The 27,693-nt window shown below is 37.2% G+C and overlaps 1 protein-coding gene across 2 annotated transcripts in view; it reads right to left on the reverse strand.

Moving 5' to 3' along the window:
• The window catches only part of STK3 (serine/threonine kinase 3), a 139,055-nt gene that overhangs the window by 89,447 nt on the left and 21,915 nt on the right, over window positions 1-27,693 (reverse strand). For both annotated transcript variants that reach the window (XM_042035731.1, XM_042035732.1), the window contains exons 5-6: window positions 22,329-22,493; window positions 21,737-21,904 (exon numbers count right to left, since the gene is read on the reverse strand). In XM_042035731.1, coding sequence (XP_041891665.1) covers window positions 21,737-21,904; window positions 22,329-22,493 — 333 coding nt within the window. The remainder of the gene's footprint in view (window positions 1-21,736; window positions 21,905-22,328; window positions 22,494-27,693) is intronic.

Below are 27,693 nucleotides of genomic sequence, written 5' to 3' on the forward strand. Positions count from 1 at the left end.
ATTTTAAAAACACACTCTGCAAGAAAAGATTGAATGAATTAGGATTGCTCAGTCTAAAGAAGAGGTAACTGTAGTGAGAGATATGGTAACAGTCTCCAACATGTTAAATGCCACTTCAAAGAGAGAAAGTGTATAAAGAACAGAAGAGGAGCTAATGAGTTTAAATTTTAACAAGGAATATTCAGGTTACATTGTAGGAAAGTTGCCACTAAACTACCCAAGAAGTTCCAGAACTTGTAATTTTATTCTACAAAAAAAAAAAATATAGACAAACACAGTTTCAGAATTTCATGATCAAAATTTGGACATGTGTTTTGAAGATCTTTTCCACCACCACCACCACCTCCCCATTTGCCCTGTGCTCATATAAAATTAATTTAAAACAAAAAAGAGGATTATCATGTTCAGTCAGCCTAGGTACAGAAACAGAATGACCATGTGACCATGTTTAACACACGAAACATGAAACACAAAGGAACAATCCCTTTCAACAGTATTTGCTGCTTCCTACTTCACCTTTTACAGTAGCAGCAGATGAACAGGTGACAGCAAAACCCAACCACCAGCACAAAGAAAAACGACCCATTTACTTGCAGTGTTCAAACTAAGAACTAAAATTAAACGGACAGATTACAAATTTCCAGATATTAAATGCCAACATCCCACTGATATAATGAAAACAACCAATTAATTACAGAGTAATTAATTGTAGTCTATAAAAGTAGTCTATGAAAGAGTAATTGAGTTCTTACATCTTAAAGCACTGTCTACCTTCAAGTGAAGAATGAAAACTTCTCCTGTTTCTGCTCCACTGACTCTCAAGGTACTCAGAGACTACAAGACTCAATAGTATTGCTTTCCCAGCTACCAGGTACACAAAAAAACACACTTACTGTCCTTGCCTTGCTAGTGTTTCCAGTATTCTCCCTACTGGTTTCAAATAAATGTCATTTATATTGTAGCCCCTTAAATTCCATTGCTAGATTAGTGTAATAGCCACATGTTTTCCTGTAAGGAAATGTAGTTGCTACAGTAAAACTATTTTTTCTATTCTAGAGGCCATGATGCAGTGGGAGGCATTACAAAGTAAAATCTGGGCATTTGAATGTCCAAATGAAAAGAGAAGTACAACCAAGGCATAGTATTACTTACACAATTACACTAATCTTGCATTTTAAAAAACTAACATGCCTTTTAAACCAAACTGAATAAGACAACTACAAGATCATAGAGTCAAAGTTAAAATTGGTCAGAGTTAAAATTCAAATATACTGCCTGAACTGATACTTCAGTTCTTCATGGCACTGTGTTAGCTTGGTAAGTGTAAGCATCGCTCTCGGGAATAGAGAGTGAAAAATATGAACTACATCACAGAATTCAAAAGCAATCCTACCAAATGACAGAGGTAAAGCAATATACCAAATTCTGGACAGGCTAGGTAAATCAGTAAAAAATATCTCTCTGAAATGGCATTGTGTCTGAGGAAACTGGAATTGGTAACGATCACTTATGATTTAATAACTGATATGACATACATCATAAGGAAGAGTCTTCCAAAAATGGAAAATGTTCCAAAGAGAAAATGTACACACAAAATTCAAATGCCATGTATTTTTTTTTAAGAGACAGTAAAAAGTAAAATGAACTGTGAGCCAAAGTTAACTCTGTATCTTCAGTTTTATTTATCAAACTGAAAAATCTCTTCAACTTTCTCTTTTCCTGTGTAAGACCAAAACTATGAGATGTTCTGTTTGTATTACAATTATACTAATTCAATGCAGGTCACTTGCATTTTACTGAATCCAGATGACATTTAGTAAGCTAAACATAGGCCAACTGGCTTTCTATTTTTTTTAAAGGCGGGGGCTGATTGCCCCTGGGAAGGTCATACAGTGGCTACAGAACACAATTGCTTGAATTACATTTTGACTAACATCAAACACAGAAGAGAAGCTAAAAACTACCTTTTTTTTCCCTGCATGCCTTCTAGATTTCTCATATTGAAATACACTAATATAGAAGTCACCTCTTTCCACCCTGAGGTGATACATACAAACACATTCACCAAAGTTTTTGTTGTTTCCTCTTTCTCCACTCAGTTTAAAAATACACATTTTTAATACTCTAAGTAGTACAAACAATTTAGTTCCCACTTTATTTTTAATATCCCCAGTGGCTAACTAACCTTTTCAAGCCTGCTCATTTGAACCACAGTAAAAAAGAAAAACATAGCACCCTAGATTTAGTGAGCACTAAAAATAAGCCTCTTCTATTTCTGCAATAACATTTGTATTCTCAAATCAACCTGAACTGCCATGTAATTAGCCATACAATAACCTTTACTGATAATGCAGAGAAACTAGTTCCAGAGGAGAAGGAAAACCCTCAAGCTTATCCCCAAGAAAGAAATAAACAATATGCCTTCCTTAATGTCTTAGTTGTGATCAAGGGCTGATTCTCTTTTGACAAAAACACTGGCTATAAAATAGCTATGCTATTAAATAAAACATCAGTTTAGACCTAGTGCTCCTGACTGCAAATCTGTCAGTGATATTCTAATCATGTCTGTCTGGACTTGGCCTCTTTTTTCCTTCCCCCCAGAAGTTATCCACCTCTCAAGCACCGTTATCAACTGCTAAAATAAAATGTAATGCATATTATTAGCCTCACTAGTTGTTTATTCTGTAACACACTGAATTATACAAGTTAGTTATTATTTGTATCATCTAAAGGTTTCGTATCCATCTCTAACTCCTAACAATATGATTTGCTACACTTTTGATAAATTTCACCCAAAAGAGGAAACAGAAGCATAACCCAACACAGATTAATTAAAATGCATTACGCTAATGGCATCCAATGCTAATTAGATGTCCACTAGACTTGGTCATCTTCAAAATACTGCACATCCTACAGGAACTGCACACCCTACAGGACGTCATGCAGATAAACTTAGTTGTATGTCCATGGTATCACTCTACAAGATATCAAGGACATAGTAGAGAAAAGTTCTTCATAATTAAGAAAAAAAATTCATAGAATAAGGTATTTTGGAGGCCAGAAAGAAATACAGACACTGAGAGAAAAGATCTGCAACATGGTGAATTGGCCTTGCATCTATTTTCCTTTGCTTAAACCAAGTTATAAACAAACCTGAAGAGAGAAGATGAAAAAAATAGCAAGCATCTATCAAGACTCTTGCATTATTTAGCCTGGAATATTTTACAAAATTTCATAAGTGCTGGGGTTGGGTCTGTGGTCTGTGTTTTACTGCCCTGTCCAAACACTTACTAATCATATTTTCTACATTTTTGTTAGCATCTGGTTTAACCTACTACATTTTGTTCCATTCAAAGGCATGTATCAGACTGACACTGCAGAGAAAAAAAACAAGTGAAAGCATAGCCCTGTTACTATAGGTACACAGAGAAATAACATTCCTTCACAAACAGTTCAGGGAACAAAAATTTATAGCCTATATTACTGAAAAAAATTACAGTTTAGCAATGTGGCTGTTGCAATCACTCAAGTATGCAAACAATACAGCAATAGTTGAAGCAGCGACTAGAAATGCTGATATCGTATAAATGGGCCATATCATACCCTTAATTCCTAGCAGCTTGTCCCCACTTTATACAAAAATACCTCAGGGCAGACAGGGGAAAGGATTTCTGAATGCAGAGGTTCTTCAAGACATGGTAACCATATACAGTTACATGTAAATGGCCTTTCCTCTCTCCTCAAATGATACGTTTGCAATCATACTCCTGGCTCCCCTAGCAATATGATAACTATTTACTGAATAAACTGCATAGTTCACATTAAAAGCATCCCAAAAAGCATCTTCAAGACTCATCTTGCTTGAACAGCCTTTGAATGACAAGATGCTTTACAGCACATGTATGGAACTACCAAATGAAGGCTCTGCAGATCTGAGAAAGGTACACTTTGAAAACAGTGAAGAACTTGCATCTCTCTCTCTCTCTCTTGCTCTAATTGTATGTATTCATTCCACCCGAGCAGCTTCACAGAAATTTCTCTATCCAGCCTGAGATAAGAGTATCTAGAATCATCCCTTAGAGCAGACACAATAGAGGCAAGAAATATTGCTCAGTGGAAAAATACAACATGAACGACATCTATGTTAGCTGAGGGACGTATGCAATTTGAAAAAGGTTATCAGCTGGTTAGATTCCCAGCATAAGAAAATAATAACCTAATCCCTATAAAAGTCTGCACAGTCACAAAATTAATCAAACTCCTCCATTCCTCCACAGATCCAAGGTCAACAATAAGGAAGACTATTAAAAAGGTGCAGGTTGAAGGAATGACTACAGATTCAAGAATTTCTGAGGGACACCAGTCACAGAATGTTTGATATTGGAAGGGACCTCTGGAGGCCACCTTGTTCAATCCTCCCCACCAAGCAGGACCACTCAGAGGTAGATGTCCAGGACTACGTCCATATAGCTTTTGAATACCTCAGGTATGCTCCAGAACACTCCCTAGCTGAACAGGGTTCCTAGCACTCAAATACAGATGACTGAATTACAAGTTCCTCATGGAAGCCAATAAATTGAGAAGTAACACAAGTGATAAAAATCCTAAAGAAAAGTCTTGACATGAAATAGGAAGAATCATCATTTCCTGTGGATTTCCAATGCAAGAAGACCTTCTTTGGAAGTCCCCTACCACAAAGGTTAAGTTTTGAAGCATTGTTCCAGACCCATGTTTTCCTGAAAAGTGTCAGAACTGTTCCTGACAAATATTACATTACTGAGCTTAAGGAACAAAGAGCTTCACAGGGAGTCAAACTTTGCTTGACTTCTTGCTTTCTCAGGAGACTGATCCTCACCTGGGAAAAAGCAGTCCCCCTTACGATATCACTCCTCTTGGTCACATGTACATAGAGTGTCCTCAGGCCACAGAGGAGCTCTTATGTCTAAAGTCTCAGATGCGAATGATGGGAGGTAGATGTTGCCATCGTGTTAGAACAGGACAAAGGCTGAAGCTATACCAGGCAACCAGAGTCTCAGACAGATTCTGAAAGTCACCTATGAGCTAGCACAGTGTGAATGCAAATTCCAGACATACAGTTCACTCATCCAGACCAAAGCAACACACTAATATAAAGCTGGGCCACCATAAGACTTTGCATTAAGAGTGCCGTGCATTTCTGGAACACTCTTTCCTCTATCACAGTATTTAGAGCTAATGTCTTCTCTCTGAAACCCTACACATTTAGCTCAACAGCAGACCACACAGTGCACCCAAACCTATTTCAAATCAGAAATGAGAGCAACTGATTTGGAAGACAGCAAAAGTTAGAAAGCTGCTGAAGACTACTGGCACAAACTTCAGGCAGAGAAAGGCTGGGCATGCTGCCTGAAGAGACAGAACTCAACCCAAAAGCAGCAAATGCCAAGTCATACAGCAAAGGTTTCCCTAGAACAGACAGCAACACCAGAAAGTGCAGAGGGTGGTATCTTAATCATTCCTTCTGCAGTTTCTCTTGGCTACCTACAAGGAATGACGTAGGGTGATGCTCTGAAACAATGACTCAAAAACAGCACAGCACACTCCAAAGGGCCTTTCCCATGGCAGAGCCCCAGGAACTGCATAACCAAGACAACCAACAAGTCCCATGCCTAGTGGATTATCTTCTTTGTCCATAAATGGATATGCCCACTGAAGAAGGAAATTAGCCTTCATAAGTTAAAGGGAACATAAAAACGTAACTAGGAATGGCATAAAGATGATTAAACAAGCTATCCAACCAGGATAGAGCACTCACTTGAAGAAATTACTCACTTATTTTGAACAAGCCTTTATTTTAAGCAGTAGCAAACTCCACAGTCAATCCTAAATCAGCTGACATACAAAAGAAAAGGGAGATGTGGGATTGTTCCAGGTTTCCTTTACACAGAAAAACAGAATGTGAACATACCTGTTACAGACTGCTGGGCTGTAATGCCTATGTTAGACTGACACAGGCAATGATTTAGAAGACAACCATGTAAAGAGAAGTGTCAATTGCTTAAGCTGAAATTCAAGCACACATTAAACTAAGAAGCTGATCTTAAAAACAGCAGCAAAAGTTTTAGATAGGATAAATTCAGGATAAATTCCTTCAAAGATTCTATGCCTGTAATTACACTTTTCATTTTAAAAAAATAGTCAACGATTGAAAAGTTTTCATGTGAATCTGCCCAGCAGTACAGATAAATACAGGATGATTTACCAGATGCTCTGCCTAATTCCACTCCAAAGGACATATCTGACATCCAGTTGATGCTGAAAATGCATAAGAAGACTCATTTTCCACACAGTAGTTAAGCATTACTTGGGCATCCATTCTTGGCAGTAAAACTGAGAGTGTCTTGGTTTAGTATCAGATGGAGATTCAAGATCACCGGAGCTCTTGGGCATAAACATTTTGTGAAGGTCTACAGAAACCAACAGTTTGCACTTGTATGGTCACCAAGAAGACATCATGAAAGTTACTGAACAAACAATGCCTTCCGAGTGTTATTAAACCCAGAGACTAAAACATAATTAAACAAATACTCATTTTTTGCCTGACTGAAAACATCCACTTGTAACAGGCATTATTTGCAAATATATAGACTCAAAGAACTCCTGTGTGTGTGTGTGTGCCTGTTTATCTATACGGAGTTCTTTGACAGATAAATCCATAAATATATATCCCTGCATATAAAAAACTAAGTTTTTTGTTTATAGATATTGAGATATGTTTATGGGTTTTATATATACAAATATATTCCCCTCAAAGAACTAACTCCATAGATACAGATATTTTAAAAAAACAGTAACAATAAAAATTTGTTGTTTTCTTCACCTTCATTCAATGGAGGCAGGTTTCTACATGTCTGGAAGTAGCTTGTAACCATGGGAAAAAAATACAAAGAATACAATGCTCATTTTTGTGTGAAAATCCTGAGGCTCTTTACCATCTTCTACATGCAAGTTTTTTAAATTTATTGCTCTGCCTCTCAACAAGATTTGCCTGTATTTCCCTAGCAAGGCTGTTTGTATTAGAGATGAAGCATAACTAACTCTACAGTACATGAGCACGAGGTACTGCAGCTAAGGAATAGTGAATTCTTAAAATATATCAATTACATCCCATTGGCTACTCACATGCATATCCTGAACTCACAGTCACTGTTTCTTCTCGTTAAGAAGCTGGTGTGTAGAGACAATAAAATACAGGTGAAACTACTACTACTGAAAAATCTCAAAGCAGAGGCTCCCCTAGTGAAGGGATCATCATGGCTGGGTATGGCGCGTTCTCATTTTCTGTGTGAAACAGAACTTCAATATCTCAAAGAGACTTTGCCAAGCTTCACTCCTGTGACTTTACTTACCTTTTCTCTGCTTGCATGCTGGAGAGCTCCCGTTTGCCTAGCCAAAGCACCAGGGATACAAAAGGAGGTGGAAGAGATGAAAATTCATGTGGAAATTGGGAAAAAAACCCCAATACTTCTGAGCACATCTTGCCTGACCTTAACAACTTAGTCTAAGTTTCAAAATTTGGCTTTAACTTATGGTAGGGGACCAGCCAATCATTACTCTGGCTCTAAACGGGGCCATTTAAAACCTTCCACTTCTAGAACACATCCCTTTATCTGCCAAATGACACAATTTTTTTTTTTTGAGAACCACTGTTTATGTACTAAAAATAAAAAAGCCAAGCATACATATTTAAACTGTCTGTAACAAGTAGTCACCTTCATTTTTTTAGAGGATACTCGATAATTTCCTTAGGCAAATTATAAATATACTTAATGATAAATTTAGGAAGAGAAAACATATAACTTAACTCCTAAATTTGCCAGAGGTTCTGTAAAGAACATCATCCAAAACCAACACACCTTACCTTTGCATATCATCCCACCAGCCTTAGCTTTCTCTGCCATTTGGACTTAACACCCCATATATACAAATCACTCCCTCAGTGTAAGAAAAGCAGTCTTTGGTTGACCATCATTGGAATGGTTATTTGAAACTAGTAATCACACAATTCTTATCATATTACCAGTATTTTATTGGAAACAGATGCTAGCAGCACAACTTAGTAAGAATTATTGAACAACTTTTCTTTCAATTTCATAACAAATTAGGCAACGCTTAGTTGATGCATCTGAAAAAAGTTACAGAATTGCAAGCCCTAAGGCACAGGGCTGGTGTCATAATTTAAACCATCACCATCTGAAATGCAAAGGCATTAGAAACATAATGTTTTACTCTGTAAAACAAATTTCCCTTATAGATGAATTTGTTAATAAATTCTGAAGCCTCAATAGCAACCAAAAGCTACCATTTCAATGTTAAAAGTCTAGCAGAATTCTTACAAACATAATACTAAAATTCCCCAGATGTTTATAAGTAAGTAGTGAAATACAAATAAATAATTAAATACATCTTTTTAATTAAAGCCCATTTTGGGCATAGCAATCATGAAATTATGACAGAGTTTTTGATTCCTATCATGAAAGCAAAACAAAGCTAGACAAGGGAATAATGCAGAACTCAAATCATCCTGTGTGTACACTACAGCAGCAGAGCCTAGGTAATAAGTCCCCAATTTAAACAGAAAGTAAGATATTTTTAGTGCCTGTTTTTAGCTCCAGATTTGGTTTCTTGGCCCCTAGCAATCCATTTTACTGCTTTTAAAGTCACTCTGGGAGGCTATTTTTATAAATATGATTGTTAAAGGAAACCAATAAAGGTGGAGATTTTGTCAATTGCTGAAATTCTGGAGTGTGAAATTACTTATTTTGGCAACATGCATCAAGAGCATATTTTCATCAAAGTTATGTTATAAAAGGCAAAAAAAAAGTTCCTGTGTCAATGCCAGGTTTGCCAGTCTCCCTCTACTCACCATGTGTCTTCTGATAACTGTCATTAATTAAATGTGTTACAAATGTAATTATGATATTCCAGATAGACTTTCTTCTTCTGTTAACATTAAAGGTTAATTTTATGGAAAAAAAGTTCCCTTCAGGTGTGAAGAAAACTGAGCCAACCATGTTCTTATTTTCTGCATATAGGTAAGGAATCAAGGTAACATCCTAACTAGGCTATTAAAAAGCAGTAGGAAAAGAACACAGTGCATGAAACAATACCTGACGACATATATGACTTAACAGCTTAAGAAAATGAACATTATACACATTGTCTTCATTGTAAGAAAAGGCTAAATAACTAAGGAGTCAAGAACAAACTCTCATATTATGGGCATGTTAGTCTAGTTGATTTTTATCAAAGCTCTTTTCAGACAACACTAAAGCAGCTTTAGGAATCGTAATGCCAGATCAGAAACACTGCAAAAGAATACATTGTTCTCCTCCCATAAGTTAATTTTAAAAAGAAATTTAATAGGCTAAATTTTGCATCAGCTAACTTCATGCTGAACCGAATCTTAATCTAACCTCAACATGCCAGCAGCAGAAATCCTGCAGCATATGCTTCAGCAGCTCCGTGAAATGCACTTCTGTGTCCACACTCAGTCCAGGCACCATGAATGAATTCAGCATGAAAGGTTATGAATTACAGCCTGAAATAGAAAGTATCTTTTACACGGAGAGAGGTAAACATGGAAACAAGTTCAGAGACCAAGCACGTTACTTTGGGTACAGAGGCACGTCAGGGCAGTGCACTGCTCCTGAGCTGGAGCTGTGTCATGTCCTGCTGCCCTCGGGCAGCACAGCTGTCAGAGGGAGCACCCACCAACTTTTCAACACCCATCCAGAAAGACACGTCCTCTGGCTTTTAGCCTGTCCTACTGTTCATCCAGGCCTACAGCAGTAAGACCTTTCTCTAGCAACATCAGCTTACTGTAGTATTTCCAGTCTAAGAAAGAACGTTCCAGCTACTTCACACGCCACATATTTTCACACCAAGCAGGTGGCAATGCAACCAGTTGCTCCATAGTCACAATTTATACATGACAATTCACAAGATTGCTAAAAGGATCAAGTTACCAGAAACTTTGTGCCAATTTCTCTAAATAATTTAACTATTCTGTTTAACTACACATGGTTTACAAATTAGGAACTTCGATACGCTCATTTTCACCACCAAGAATCAAAGGCTAGCCACTTCTAAATATCAAAAAATACAGCTTGCACAAATTAGTCATATTTTTCAGAGAAACAAACAAAAAGCAAGACATTTACAGTACACACACAGTTGCTCTAGAGAAACTCCTGGAGAAAACTGGAAGGGGGACAGTATGGGCAAAGTTCACTTGTGTCTGGATGTACCTGCCCAGTGTAGATGTGCCCTCTGTCCCAAGGTTAAAGTCCATGATTATTACATTTCTTAAGGAACAACCCTCTTGAAACAGATGACTGTTTCAACACATGCATGTCAGTTTGCCAATAAATCCTGTGCTGGCTGATGCTACCTGTTTTACATTTTCATAGCACAAAAAAAGGAGCAGCAGTAGAGAGAATACTGGCCTGCCATCTCTAATGCCCAGTCTACAATCACAGCACCAGGACACTGGGAAGTACTGCACCATAGGTACCCATGAATTCCATCAAAGGTGCTCTCTTTTCTGGGAACAGATTATTTCGTTATCTTCCAGAATTATTCTAAATTTCTGGGGGAGAATGGAAAATGTAAGACACCTTAAACTTCTCAGACTGTGTTCCTGTAACTATCACTATAAATCTGATTTGCTCCACCAGAACACCAACTTTTCTTCTATTTTTAATCATCAACAGTATGGCATGGAGCTCAGGAATGTATATTGCAGAGAAGGCTTCTGTCAGTAAAGCATAGTTTCTCAGGCAGGTAGGTAATGATGAGCAGTATTTGCAAGAATTATGTCCATGTTTGTGTTTCTGAAACACAATCTGATAATGCATTAAGATTTGTGGCATTTGGAACACCATATATGTAATTTTCATAACATGAAAATTTTCAGACATGGTAAAGAAGCACAGAAGAAAGTAGAATCTGGAGGTAACACTCATGTTGCCTTTATTTGTTTCCCATGGGAATGCAAATAATGACAACTTACATCTGTAATAAAATCTTGGATCCATACAGCTTTAAAAGCAGACAGACTGTGTTATCTAAAAACTATGAATTTTTACTCTACTTTTCTGCAGGTAGTTATTACAGCTTTCAAACACAGCTTTTTAAGACAAAGGATATCAAAAATACTTCCCATATCTCAGTGTATTTTTAAAACAGCAGAACAACACAAACTGGCATTTGTACAGAAAATTCTAATTTTAAAAAAAATCTCAAATTGTATAACCAAATCATTTGAGTTAGTTTGCAAAGTACTGACTGTGTGTTAAAGCTTTGTCTAAGTATTTAGTCAGTAAAAAAGGCTGAGCCAGGCTGATTTCATTCTTCTCTAAAACCAGGGTGGTCTACAGGCAATTTTTGATACCCCGGGTGTTGCCAGGGAAACAAAATGAAAACAGGTGCCATCAAATATAAATTAAGAGATTTAGTTCTATTTTAAACCACCTTAAAACAAAGTTTCCATAAACTTAGCTGATACTACTACAAATTTGACAATACTTTATAACAAGAAAAGGATTATAAGTTGTCTTTAGACCATCAAGTTTTAACTGAAGCAAATTTAGACTGATTGGCAACCCTTCCTTTTAAATAAATAAATTTCTTCATTAAATATGCATCATCCTCTTTAAAAATTACCTAGTGTACATTTTAAGGCAATACAATACCATGACAGAAACAGGGTCCATGCTTTCTTAATAAGCTTTCCTCATTCCAAATTTTATCCTCCTCCCCATCTAAGCAATTTTTTAGATTTTTTACGAAGTATACAACCAGTATAGGCTTAAAGCATAGATAAATCTTCTGGTAAGTAGCAACAGAAGCTTAATATTTTTCCTCCTAATCTGATTGCGGTTTTCTCCCACATATTAAAAAATCAGATATCCCTTTAACTAAAATCCAAGTAAATACACTTCTGCTTTTAAAACTTGTAATAACACGTTAAGAATTTGGCAATACAGCAGTCAAGTCTCTAAAGCACTTCCTCCAGGTCAACTAGCTATACTGACAGAAAACATATTTAAGAAGAAAATGAACATACAATTCACTTTAATAAATAAACATTAATTCAAGTTTCAAAGAATGTCTTAAAATGGGGGGTTTTTTGGCTTAAAAAGACGTTAGTCGTATACAAAAATTCATTTCAAATAAAATTCATTTCAATTAAAAGCAATATACAGTCATCCCCTTTAATGAAGCTAACTTCCAGACTCTGAATAAAAATTAACCTTGTATATTTAGTGCTAATCCTAGAACTTGAAAGATAGTAGAAATAAAAAGAAATGGAAGTATATTTGTAGCTAATATGTATAGCTCTTCCCTTAAACGTTTTGAAATCTGTGGTATATTTTACAACATCCTGCAAGGTATTATAGAATCGCTAATAAAATAAATTCTCCTGAATTTGTGCATAAACACCGTGCTGAATTATTTTCCACATCCATAGTGCAAGTTAAAGAGAAACTGAATAAATTCAGCATACAATGACATGTACAAATGATGGAAAGGTGTTTTTTTTTCCAAATAACAGTGGCGGTAAAGCTCATTAATAAAAAAGTCTCATCATGTTAAAATTTTGATTTTATATTTAATGAATCTTGATGATTTACTACAAATTGCCTACTTCAAATAAAATTTTCTTGAGATCTTCAAGTTGCAAAATAATTTTGCTTTGCACTCTGATCTATGTTAACAGTACTACGAACATCACAAATAAGCAAACTGATACCAATTTAAAACTTCTTAATAAGCTTTCTTTGGGGGGTTGTTTGCTTGTTTGTTTTTAACATTTGCCTGGAAAGAAGGCAGCCAGCTCAGCCACAGGGGTACTATTAACCTATGCCATGCTAGGTCTGTCGAATACATTCCGGACTTTACCCTCATTAACAGCTCTATCAAATAATCTTTAACAATGCTTACAGATGCAGGGCTTGAGGCAATGCTCACTCAAGTCATCAAGAATATTTCCATTAATTTCATGGCTTCATTCAACCTCTGTTTACTGTTCCAACATCTTCGAAAAATAATCTTCCTGGGTCCAGCATTTCCCACTGAAGTGTCTTGTAAATAAATAGGTAGCATCATGGTACAGTCCTTTTTTCAGATTAGCACTTCTAAGAATCTGAATCACTCACAAAAGATGCACAGCATTACATGAAACTAACAAAGATCAAACTCCCTTTACAGTTATTTTAGTTAAAAGTTTCAAGTTAACTCATTTGTGTGTAATTATGAAATTACTGTACCGATCCTCCGCTTACTTTGAAAGTGATTAATCAAAGTCAGAGAAAACCAACCATCAACTGAAGCATGTCTCATATTTCCTATTCAAGGATAAGTCTAAAAAGATGCACTTATTTAATTTTAATTAAATCCTCATTTAGAAGCACGCAATAAATGTTTTCCATTTAGTTCAAATTAAACTCCAGTTCCAGGACAAATTTCAAATATTCTCTGCTTCTGCTACTTTATTACACATGACAGATTAACATTCCCATTTTGTACATATACGCACCAGCAAACCCAACGTAATTTAAAAATGTAAAGAATGTATACTTTTAACAGTAATAAACATTTATTCTACTTCCAAACTTCTAGTGATATAAAGAAAATTCTAGAGATGTGAAGGAGTGATGATGCATTCTCTAAGCCACAGTCAAACATGTATGCTAGATTCTGTAACTTTTAACTGCACTTTGTTTATATTGCAACAGTTTTATTACATGAACTTTCAAGCCACCTCTTCACTGAAAAGAAAAGCAAGATAGAGAGATGCAAGAAAAAAGAAGAGTAAAATTAAAAAGCAATACCTACAGGAAGACAACAATTACATACATCAGATTGCAGAGTTTTTCAAAAGGTTTAATGTGAACAGGAGTAGGATGCTGTCATCCTCCAATTTAATCATTGAACACACCTCAAGTAATCTAGCGTTTTCACAGCAAATCAATGCTAATGCTGTACCATTAAAGAGTTCAATAAACCAGAGAGATCTGTCAGTCTTTTGTTTGGGAAGCCATGTGGCAGAACCTCTTCAAAAAGTTCCTTGGGCTATTAGGGAGGAAATTTTTATCTTTGAAGTTTTGCCAGAGAACAAATGGTATTTTTCCTATCTTGCCTTCACAATGGTATTACAAATCTCTCCTTTCTCATAAAATTGGCTGATACTAAGCATATTATCCCTGTGCATAGCAAGCTGTCCAGTCTTGGAAACTGGATGCTGCCATGCTGGCACATTATTCTCTACAAGGCTCAATACATGTCACTGAATCTGGCAAAGTCAAGCAATGAACTGCTGATTGTAATTTAATAAGTAAAATATCACATGCTGTGTTTCATATGTTTTGCAACCAGATACCTCTGAACTTGTCTTCAGTGTCTGAGGACGACTCGCTACCATTTCTTTTTAGTCCATTTATATATTTTGACTAAGCCATGCCATAGGAATTTTCATTAAAATACTATGCTAGGCACACTGACAAACTGAAAGAAATTATATTTCTGTATCACAAGAAACTAGACTATACCCCTAGAGCAGTTCCCTGAGTTGACTTAGTCACTCATCAGAATTTCTCCCCTTCTCCTCTACAGCAAGTCCACAGGAGGGCTGATCACAAACAAATAAGCGAATTAAATCCTTCTGAAATTCGCTGCCTGCATTAATCTTGCAGGCATTAAATATTAAAAAAGAAGTTATGTTCAAAGGGTACTATATCTGTATCTGTGACTAGCATTTCCACAAAGAATACAAGCTTAAGGAAGAAAGCACTTAAAATCACCTTACATTTTTAAGTGAACACCAAACATATTTTAACTAAAATTATAAATTGTAACTTTAAGTTTGGAGAATCACATACCCTTTGAAATGAAAAAGAATTTCAAAAATCTACAGAGCAGGATCTCTGCACCTCTATGAGCAGCTTGCCCAGGAACCACAAATGCAACTTTGACAGATAATGATTTTTCTGCAGGATCACAATTTGCCCTTTACTTAGTTTTCAATTCACTGCTGAAAACTCAACCACAGTGAAAAGTAATGTCAAGCTGACACAATTACCAAGTACCTAAAGATTCTCTTTTTACCTAGTAAAAATGCCATTACTGTAATAGTTAACAGCTGCCTTAATTGTATTCCAGAAAATTTAGAAATTTATTTCCTCACGTTAAGGTACATATAACAACCCTTAGAAAACATGCTTTCAATACACCCATCAAAGAATAACAGCTGACGAAATAAGCTACCAAGTCCAACTGTTGGTACAATTACCGCAAGCATTAGCTGGCATCGTAACTCACAGAAAGAGCAATTCTCCTGGTGATCAGTAGCTCTGTTATCTAGATATTAAGATTCGAGCAAACTCTATGCAAATATTTCATTTAGGTAGGACCTCAGGTATCTGCTCACAAAAAATGGAAACACGCACAGATACTCAAGTTCAAATGCACACAATCACTCATTTTCATTTGCCCAACATTTATCATCTTATTCCAGAAACCTTGTTAAAAGGAGTCAACTCATGAACAGGGTGTTATGACCTGGTGTGCACCTCAGCAATTACCTGCCACATCATAAGCAGTTCAGGTAAAGAGGTCTGTTCACACACTATAAAAACTGATCATTCATTTAAAATAAATAAGTAAATATGTTTATTTTGACAAATAAAAATAAATCTTGAATGAAAAAGCATTTAGTACCTTTTTTTTAATGTACTGCTGAAAGTATTGTCTCATCTATTTTGGTTTTCTATTCATACAAAAATCCCCACACAGCAATCATTCACATTTTGATCAGAGCAGGTGGACCGGTTGCATACTAATTTGAATTAGCAGCATTTTTAATTAAAAATTAAAGCTTTCCTTTGTTAAGACCCCTTAAGTAAGTCACACTTCCTTAGAGTACAATCCTGAAAAGCTGTTGAACAAAAAAAAGAGAACTACCAAAGATACAGTGCCCAGATCAGCACTGGTATTAGTATAGGTGCAACTGGTCTGAACCACATACTACTACTACTCACCCAAGGAAAAAATGTTACATACCCCAGTAGAATATGGGCTCATATTTCTCATGGTGGTTTATGTGGAAAGCAAATCCTTTGAGATTGATTTTTTTTTCCTCAGTCTATAGAGAGAATATACTTTATCTTCTGTTAGACAAATACAGTCTGGTGTTAACAGTGCCTTTTTTTTTTTCTTGAATAAAGTTATAACACCTATTTGAAACTTTGGCTATAAATAGTACCAGAGGCAAATATATTATGAATCAACACTTCCCTTCAGCTGCACGCAAACTTAAGGCCACTGGAAGTTTCCCCCATGAAGTTCTGCTGTATCACAGCAATAGCATATAAAGATGGAAGAACACGATGAGGTGGAGAAGGAGAAAGGCTTTGTGGGGGAACACTGAGACATGAAAGGTCTAGAATCCTGTCTAATTTTATCAATATGTCCAACCAGAAAAAGCCACAAAGGACAGGCAGAACAGCTACAAAAATGTCAGTTTGTCCCTTAGGACAAGCATTTTTAAGAGTCAACTGCAGAGATGCTTTACAGTTTCCTTAAATAATTACTAACTTTTAATCACAATAAATTTACAGATGGCCAGCTGAGACTCTGGTTTTTCAAGAACCTTAAGTCAACTTGGTTGATGCCCAAAAACAGATGACCCATTTCTTCTACCAGTCCCAGCCACACATTTTTGTCCCCACCTGGTTCAAGCACCCTGTTAACAATATTGCTGAAAGCTACTTCTTGCTACTTGGTCAGTTTTCAGATGGATCCATTTTCTGATCCAGCTTTTCATGCGGCCACCTAAATGCTCATTCCAGCAGAAATGGGTGTTGAAAATGCATGGAAACAGGTAGGAGTACCACCCGTCTGCACCCATCACCTGCATTTAGGTCTGTATAAAGCAAATACAAAAACTCCATTTAAAGCCAGGAGAGGGCCAAAGGTCTTACAACAGCCTTTTGAAAACCCTGCAACAAAACACATGCTTCTGCAATTCCTCTGCTGTCACAACTATATCACATCAGTGTCTTGGGTCCCTCACTGTAAACACATATTATGTGCACCTTACATTATCGCAGCTCACTGTCACTCTTCCACAAGATTGTGAAGAGTAGTAAAATAATGAACAGTAATGTACAATGAAATACCCATATTTTAAACTCTTTAAATATTAGCTCACTATCTTGATACAGCAGGCAAGAAGACCTCAAGTTACAAATTAACAGCGTCTCATGGAAAGTTCTTAAAAGGTAAAGGACTTTTAGAAGTTAATTCAAAGTCTTTTATAAAGATAAGCAAAAGCACTAAAATAAGAAAACCATATACTTTTACAAACCTAGCCTAATTTAAAAGCAGTAATGCTGAGATAAGATATATGAACTCTTAGAGAAAATAATAGAAACCAATGAGACAACACTATCTGTTGGAGAGAAGAAATGCAAGAGTGACAAAACAGAAGTGGTTTTTCTTTTTTCCTCTCCTCAATTTCTAGCACAAAAGGCATACAGAAAACTGTCTTCTCAATGGCTGAAAAACTGGTCTGAATCTGACTGCCATGCTCCACATGACACCTTTTTTCTTACAGCCCTACAGAGCAATAATTCTCACTTCAATCTCCAGTTTTAATGCAGTATGTCAAGAATAAAAAACTAGGAAATTGTAGTTTGTTATAAGACACATCAGGAATAAAAGGTTATTACAAACAGATTAGTCCAGGGTGGAAATGACACAGGCAAAGCAGGAGGCATGGATAATCTGGGTAAGTGCCATGGAAAAATAAATATCATGATTGGACTTAAGGCAAATGGAAGCAGTTCAAATTGGCTTCCTCCAATTCACTGCAGAACATGTGATGTCCACATGTCCATTTCCAACAAACTTCACCATAAAGAAACAAAGACCAATACTGTGAAGTGTTGAAAAACACATCTAGCACCAGCTTCTTCTATGCCACCACAATGTGAATTACTGCAGCTGCCTGATAAGCATGAAAGAAAAGAGTTTGGGCTTTTTTTGGCTTTTTCTTTTCCTTCTCTTTTGTAAGAGAGCTACCAGCATTTATTTGAAGCACACCAACCTGTCAGTAACTGTTGGCCTTGCAAAGAAGAGCAAGTTTTATAACACACACATTTCAGTTCTATAGGTGGTCTAAAAGGCTCAAGAGCAGTAACTCCCCTCAGCCCATTTCCTCTGTCCACTACATGCTCCTACAACTTCTCTGGCCCAGTTCTAGGAGATTTCTATCATGTTAACTTTTCAGAACATCAGTTCCTTTATCCATGTGAGGCCACAAAAATATAAGTGCTTGCTTAACAGAAAGGTCAGGAACTCCTGGCTATGGACAGCCTGTCTCTAGTACCAGCAGCCCACACTTAAATTGATCATAAAAATCTCAGCCTTGCAGGAATAACTGATCACATCATTGCATGAACACAAGGAAAAATTTCAGTAAGGGTGGCCTAGAAGGACCTCAAAAAGAGCCATGCTTAAGTTTTAGGATTAGCTTTATGGCAAAGTGTTATTAATCTACTTGTTATTAAAGCCAAATACCAGCAGCAGAAGGATCATACAAAAACTATGCAGCTTAAAGGATGTTCCACCAAAACCAATTCTTACACGACAATTTGAGATCATGGCTTGATTAGCAAAGACAGAGGATATTTCACAAGCACGTTATCAGTTTTTAGCAAAAAAGCAAAATCACAACTGCTACAGTAAAACACTCCATTCTCTGTGGTCTTGTTACAGATTAAAAAAAGGGAATTTAGAAATAATAAGGATAGATATCACATGCAGAGGAATGACTGAACAAAACAGTTAGTGGTTTGAATTAAGTTTTGTCTGTGGTAGGACAAATATTTTATCACTACAGGACAGCATATATGCTGCAGTCAATGGGGACATGGGAAATCAGCTGTTACAACATCACTGCAGCTTCAGAGGAAGAGATTGAGTCTTACTCTAGAACTATAATGAAGTCCCCTGTAATTAGCTCCACTATAAATTGCTACCTGCTCATCACACCAGAGCAATCAAAGGCAGATGCAAACACTGTTAGCCACATTAACCCTGGCTGCTGAACAATCTACTGCAATCAACATGCTTTTAGCCCTGCTAGATGGGTTAAATTATCTAGGTTTGAGTGATTTTTTTATCAGCAAATTCCTTGCTATTTCTAGTGGCTGTATCATCATGTTTTAGGGCAACTTAAGGATATCTGCATTTTTCCCTCCTTTAAAACTACCTGAAAACACTACTCCTTTGAAAAAAAAACACAGAAAATACAGAAGTTTCACTTTTCATCATTAGCAAAAGCAGAAAAGGACTCTGACATTGAATATGTGAGGCATTCCATAAATCTTAGGTGAATAAAGCATTAAAACTACTGAGCTGGCAAGTACTCTTGACCTTTGAGCCTCAAACCAAGTGTGACAACTACAGCTCCTGTTGAACTCAGATTTGCAGCAGAAACAAGTGAAATAGCATGGATGACACTTACACAGTCAAATACACTATGACAGAAATACTTAGCCAGAAAAAAACCTGCTTTTTCTTCCCCCTCCCACCTGAAATACCATTTTGCATCCTCCACTTCTTCTTTCCCAGCTGAAACTAGTACAATTCTTTGGAATAGTCAGAGTGTGGTTAAGCAGAGGAAGCTATGCTTGTTTGCATGGAATCTGCTATTTCCTCTCTGCCAAAACACTTGTTTAAAGAAGTCATGTAATATTTCTATTAAGCTGTAAATGCAGTTGACAAGGAAATGGCCTACTGGCAGTGCATTACCTTTGTGGCAGTGCCAACCAGCCTACAGCAAAATAGTGCACATGGTAATTTCACTGTGCATTCCCAGGCAACAAAACTGTGCCTTACATAAATACCACAGAACTCCAGCAACATCTAGAAAAAGCAATGAAAATTTGCCCAAGCTTTCATGCTTGCCTGTATCAATTCTGTGTCATAACTAAAACAAAGCATCTACATATGGCCAAAAGTCCTGTGAAGCTGTATCATATGACACCAGAAAAACTATTGCAACTTAAATCTGTGTATTTCTTGTTAACCACTGTAACAACTCACTAATAAAAATGAAGAAAAACTGGAGGTATCAAATATACAAAAGAGTACTAACTACATACAAGCCCTTAAAAACCATAACGTAATTTATTAACAAGAACACATGTATGTAATTCAGAATTGTGTTAAATTACTTTGGCCTTTGATAGCATTCACTTGATTGCAAGAGTTAAACAGGTCCACAAGCATTCAAACTCAGTGACCTTTGATTTATAAGCAGCTGTTGTCATGCACATAAAAATTCTCTCTGATAATGTAGTCCTCACCTTTCAACAGCTGGAGCAACTACATACAATGATGTTAATCAGATGTAATTAAAGCATTTCTGTTTGAAATATAACCAAAAATCCCAGCACAATCAAATGTATTCAATTTGTCATCAATCATTCTTCAAAATATTTTTAGAGGTTATTTCATCTTAACTTAAATTCCCATCAAAATCCAGCTTCAGAGATACTTATTTTGTTCTCAGCTTTTGCCTGAGTATTTTTAGTTTGAATTGTAATTTTAAAACAGTTAATTACATGGAAAAAAAACATGGTGCAAGAAAATAATTAAACTTTGCTTCCAAAATTATGTAATGTCTCAAATCACATGCTTGCTTTAACAGAGCTGCACATTGTCATGAAATTTTAGGAAATATCTCTCCTCTAAAGAGCACACACAACCAAAAACCAAGAACCTCACTAAAAAATAGCACTGAATACACTTGAACTCAGATGTCCATCACCTCACAGGAATCGTATATGAACAGTACCTTCTCTTTCTATATTGGTGGCTTCTTTATAGGAGGCACCAGCAAAAGAAAACTGAATAAAATTGCATGACATTTTTGCAGCAAATTGCAACGATTTTTTGGAAAAAAATATGCTTTAAGTAATATAAAGTGCCTTATTAATTCAAAATGGGTTTTAAACAATTTAAGACTGGAGTGTTTATTGATGTTCAGTGCAATCAGCATAGCTATTCTATAGCTCATTACAAAATAACAGCATGACTAGTGTCGAGTTAGCCCTAGGTAAACATTGCTCCCCATGAACTTCTCCAGGTAACTCCTTTGTAACTGCTACTCCTCATAAAGCAACTAATTCTATTTACATTTTATTTTGCAAAAAGTAAACTAATTCAGTAAAAGACCTTAGGAGCCATAATAAATAAAAGCTGTCAGGTGTTACTAATATTAGCACTGCTCCCATAGGACAGTTCTGAATTCTTCTTTAGGTCACCTTTATTTCAAAACTGCCTTTCAAAAGAGGACAGACTCTTGGTGATGGAAGTCTCCAAGTGCAGGTACAGTACAGAACAGATTCGATATATTACCCCAAAGCCAATTCAGAGCTTATTGCTGTAGCTCCCTCTCAAGCGGAGATAAAGGCATTCTGGAACCTTACAGAGACGTCTTAAAACACAGGCAAACTGGAGTCAATAGGAAGCAATGCGGAAAGTAAAAATTGTTAGTATTAAAATCTCTATTCAAAACCATACAGCTTTATGATTCCAGTATTAAGGGGTTTTGAATGATCAGTGGGCTTGAGGATTTTTTTGTTTTTAATATAACAAACAAAAAATACCACCATTCACTTACCCTCATTGGGTGAATATCAGCATATGGAGGCTTTCCTTCAGCCATTTCTATTGAAGTGATACCAAGGGACCAGATGTCTGCCACACAGTTATAGCCAATCTCTTGTATGACTTCAGGAGCCATCCAAAACGGAGTTCCTATAACAGTATTACGTTTTGCCATTGTATCCTGTAATTATATTGTTTATGCAATTAAACCAGAGATGCTTATTTTCAGATTATTTTTATACCAATTCTATATTTTAAATTATCCACCCAAAGATCAAATGGTAGTGACTTCCAATTAAGACCAAACAGATTCAGCCCATGAGCCTACAGAGGCCAAACTGGTGACAATAATCGTAAGCCTCTAACTAAAATTTAAAGTGGGATTATCAGGCACTTGATACACTGGGTTATAAAAACAAACAACTAAAAACTAAATAGCCCTGCACTACATTAAATACTCATTGTGATAAAGAATGCTAGTTCTGCCACTACCACTAGTGACAGTGACACCTCTCAGACATAAAATTCAAGGCAGAAGACAAACGTGAAAGAACAAGGCTAGGAGCACTAAAGCATTTTTAAATGATCTTTCCACAGTTACTTACTGTTAACTGGCCAGCCACACCAAAATCAGCTAATTTTGCATGTCCCTCGGTGTTAAGAAGGATGTTTCCAGCTTTTATATCTCTATGTATTTTCCTCATAAAGTGCAAGTATTCAAGTCCTTTAAGAGTAGATTTCAAAATAGTTGCAATTTCATCTTCTGTTAGCTGCAAAAAAACATAAAACCATTTTCAGGTATACACATACAGTCCATATATTTGACCTATTTAAAACATGATCATTTCATAGTGATTATTATAAAGAGCACAATGTTTGATTTTTTTTTAGCAGACCAGAAAAACTTTAAAACTGAAGTTAAAAAAATGAATAAAAAATCAATTATTTAATGCCAACTATAAAGAAAAAAAACATGGTATAGACTTGGTAGGCCAAAATGCTTCTCTTAACTCTAATATACTGCAGAGTCATACGCCATCACAAATTATACAGTAAGTGCAAGTCAACTGGCAACAAGCTGACAAACATTTCATTACCAAAGAAAACACAACACAATAAAAAAACTGAGACATATTTTCTTTTATTTGCTTCATAAACAACACAGACTCTTAAGTAAGTCATCAGTTAGCAGCTGTTTATCCTCATTGCTTTCTATCAACACAATAGGAACACTCAAGCTCCTGAACAAGTGTTATCAGAGAAACAGCAAGAGTCTCTTTTTCACATACCAGACCCCCTTGAGAACTCCTCAGATTTTCATCAGCATTTGTTCTCAAATAAAAGCAAAAGCACACACATATAATTCATTCCATGTGATGCAATTTCTCAAGGAAATACAAAGAAATTATCCATACAACTGAAATGCCAGTTAATTACAGGACACTGATGCTTTAATATAAGAACTAAACAAATGAACTTGACACATTCTTAGAAATGCAAGAAATGGCAAAACTGAAGATGAACACTCTAATTTGGCTGCAATGCTGGGTTGCATCTTCCCCCTTTCTCTACTTTTCCAATCCTACACAGAAATTAAATTAAGCAATGGCAATTCCTTCCAGTTTCAGTTCTGAAATTGGTAGACATCCACACCTCCCTCCAAAAAACAACCACCACCAAAAGCCTGTAAGAAACAAAAAACCCACTCACGATCACTCTAAGCCAAAAGAGCAAATCAACAACAAGGAAAAAATACTATTAGTCAGCAAGATTATCTGCACTTGAGCTGCTCACAGCAAGTTTTATTTATTTAACAAACAGAACCACTTCCCCATTGCAGCTTCTATCCAATCTCATAAAACCTGGGTGTGGAGCCCAAGAGCAGAGTTACACATACATTTATTTAAACAGCAGTGCCAAGCTCCAGTCCTCCTTTCCCTGCAACCTACAGCAGTAATTCACACTCTGTGTCAGCCCTTCCACTGAACAACTGTAACAAACCCTAGTTAAAAACAAACCTTTCTGCCAAATTATTTTTCCAACAAAACAGCTCCTGGATTCAACTCATGGCATAGTGAAGAAGGACAAAGCTAAGTAGCTGCTGCTCAGATTGGCATTGCTTTCAAAAAACTGCATGTGTTGATATACCAGAAGAGTTCCAGAGATTTTATAAACCTTTTCCTATGCAAGCAGAGGATGAAACTGATGGTGGTATTAGCTCCAAGCCAAGCAGTTACCGCCTCTGCTGTGCATTATGCATTCCATGCCCACCATTTATCTCTGAGATCTTTAAGTGTTTTTATTTAGCAGCACACTGCTCAAAGCCTTTATTTGTGCTACTTTATGCTGACTGCTGTGCTGCTTCAAAGGACTGTATTTCAGAAGAACTGCAAACCCTGTTCAAATAAGACAACTTTTCTGGCATTGTGCCATGGAGTCTACCTGATCTGGAGTCAAGCAAGAAGGGACATTAAATCAACTGTAAGATAAACTGAAGTATGGTCGAAATGATATTTGGAGAAAGAGACAATCCTCATTATGTGAGCTAAAAATTCTATGGTGAATCACTAAAACTGATTATCTGCAGACTCACACAGGCAATTTAAACTCTGGCTATTAACAAACACTGTATCATGAATGGTTTAAGACCTGCTGAGTTTAACACTTTCTGCCCAAGTTTTGCCAAATCCACTCAATATCCAAAACAATACAATGTCCTGAATCTCCAGAGACTTCCATGCAGTTAATCCTGAACATGCAACAGAAAATGATCCCGAGCACTGACAAATGTGTAGCAAGACGAGCATACGACTTACTGCCCACTTTCATCTAGAAACAAGTATTATGAAAAATGGTGCTTAGAGGACACAGCAGAGGTCTCTCTTCAATATGTTGTGTTTCCTAAGGAGGTAAATCCCTACCTTAGTTCTTGAAAAATTACCCACACGGAGACCTTTGGATCATCAGCTCTAGATGGAGAAGTGGTTTTGTAGCTGCATGGCAAAATCTGGCTCTCAAAAGGAGAGCTTAAGAGAATACTGGAACCAAAAGCTAGCACAGAAGCTATGGAGCAAGAATCCAGCAAACCAGAAGAGAGTTCTGGAGTATTGCAGCCTGATGCGCTATCTGGGGACCCTCAGCAAAGCAAAGCTCTAGCACAGCTAAATGTTACAGAAGAACCAAGCATTTACACATCCAAATACACAGAGTGGTCAGAAAAGCCCAGAGAAGTGAGCATCACCTCTAAGTAGGCAGCGGGCATGAGTCATGTTTATCACGAACAGCAGTTACAGGGAAGCACAGAACAAAAGAAGGGAGAACAGATACACGCAGTTCCAAGACACATCAATCCCAACTCCAGACATCCTAGATTCATCCACTTGTGCTCCATATAACCATCATCTATATAACATGATGCAGTCAACTAAAATTACTCCTGCTTATACTATTGCTAAACATGGCCAAGTATGTGCACAATAATACTGAGACAAAATGTTGGGCTTTAATACCTAATAATATTTAGAAGCATGCAATGAATTTCCAGCCTTACTCAAGAAGCCAAGAAAGTGCACTCACCTTCCCTAGACAAAATTACCTTTTCAGAAAATAATGCACTGCCATATTGAACTTTATTATGCAATGACTACAAAAAAAAGTATTTTAGAAAGTATTTCAAAATCATTAATTTCATTATTTTTGTGCAATTTGAACTTTTTTCAGAACACATAGCATCTATGCATAAAAGTGAAAGCACATAAATACGATGTTCTCCACATGAATACTTCCAAACCCAGAAACATTATGGAACTATGCAGTATAGCAGCTGAGCCATACATACACCATTTCTTCCCTTACTGGATGCACTAAGCATTGTAAAAAAAGTTCCACTTATGTTGTTCCTGTAGACCAGAACCATCTTGTGCAGATGTTTTTGGACACGTTCATGGTATTTAAGTATTTTGTACACTGCCTGCCAAAAAGCAAATGGTATCCTGGCTGCATTAGACAAAGTTGCCAGGAGGTGCAGGGAGGTGAATGATCCTTCCCTTCTGCTCCACATTGCAGAGGCCACACCTGGAGTGCTGGGTCCACTTCTGGGCTCCTCAGTACAAGAGACATGGACACACCAGAGAGAGTTCAACAAAGGACCACAAAGATGATCAAGGGACTGGAACATCTCTCCCATGAGGACAGGCTGAGAGAGCTGGGACTGTTCAGCCTGGAGAAGATAAAGCTCACGGGGAATTTTTTAATGTATGCAAATAACTGAAGGGAAGGTGCAAAGAAGATGAAGTCAGGCTCTTTTCAGCGGTGCCCAGTGACAGGAGCACAGGCAATGGGCACATTCTGAAACACAGGAGGTTCCCTCTGAACAGCAGGAAACTTTTTAGTGTGAGCATGACTAAGCACTGGAACAGGTTACCCAGGGAGATTGTGGAGTCTCCCTCCTTGGAGACCATGCAGACATGGCCCTGTGCAGCCAACTCGAGACGGCCCTTCTTTAGCAGGCTGGTTGGGCCAGATGACCTCCAGAGGTCCTTTCCAACATCAACCATTCAATGATTCTGTACTAGTATAATTTACAACTCCATACAACAAAATTAGGTGCATTTTACACCAATTTGAATAAATCATGGGGTGGTTTGTTTTAGCTGACTTGTCTACATTTGAAGTTTGAATACCACCCCAAAATAAAAAAATTCCAAAATATATCTTAATATATTATTTATATATATATATAAAAATATATAACTTACTAAGGAATAACTAAGTCATGTCTTAAACTGCAAGTATGTCTGAACTGTCTGAACAAAAAGCAGATATGTGTTCCTAAGGAGGTAAAATCACTAGCTTTAGTTCTTGAAAAATTAGTGGCTGAGGTCCGTGCTGACTGAAAGCCGGGCAGGGTTATTCCAATTTACAAAAAGGGCATGAAGGAAGACCCAGGAATCAACATATCTGTTAGTCTAATCTCAGTTTCTGCAAAACTAATGGAAAACATCACACTAGGTACTACTGCAAGGCTTTGAAAGAACAATGAAATCACCAAGCACTGTCAACATGGGTTCATAGAGGGAAAGTCCTGTTTAATTTGATACCCTTCTATGATAACGCAGTGAATGAAAAGTAAGTGGTGGATACTAGATTTTACTTAAGTAAGGCTTATGATACTGTTACTCACAGCATTCTTCTGCCAGATGACCATATACACAGTGATCTGGAGGCTGAAGGGCAGGGCTCAAAGGGTTGTAGTGAATGGGGCTACATGTGGCTGGTGACCTGTCACGAGTGACATACCCACAATTCTAGGGCCAGTTCTATTTACTATTTTTATCAATGATCTGGATGCAGGAATTGAATGCACCATTAGCAAAGTTCTCCGAGGATACCAAAGTGGGAGATGCTGTTTGAACAAAAAGCCTTGCAGAGGGATTTGGAGAGAATGGAGCACTGGGCAATGATTAACAGGATGAAACTGAACAAGCCTGAATGACAGATTCTATGCCTGGAATGGAGAGATACAGGGACAAGCATAAACCGGGAGAGAAATGGCTCGGGAGCAGCCCTGCAGGAAGGGATCTGGGTGTGCTGGTCAGCAGCAGGCTCAGTAGGAGTCAGCAGTGTGCCCTGACAGCCCAGAGGACAAACCCCTTCCTGGGGTGCATCAAACTCAGCATCACCAGCCGGTCACAGAGGTGACTGTCCCTCTGTACAGCCTTGGTGCAGCCTCACCTTGAGCTCTGGGTGCTGCTCTGGGCCCCTCAGCTGAAGAATGAGGGCAAAGGATGTGAATGTGTCCAGAGGAGGACAGCAAAGGTGGTAGAAGGGCTGGAGGCAGTGTCCTGTTTGAAGGGACTGAGGACTTTGGGCTTGCTTTATTTGGAGAAAAGGAGGCTGAGGGGTGACCTCACAGATCTCTACAGCTTCCTGAGGCGGGGACAAGGAGAGGGATATGCTGAGCTCTTCCCT

This window comes from Corvus kubaryi, unplaced genomic scaffold, assembly GCF_017639235.1.
Source record: "Corvus kubaryi isolate FWS band 111438036 unplaced genomic scaffold, C.kubaryi_AGA036_p1.0 37385, whole genome shotgun sequence".
NCBI classification, from domain to species: Eukaryota; Metazoa; Chordata; class Aves; order Passeriformes; family Corvidae; genus Corvus; species Corvus kubaryi.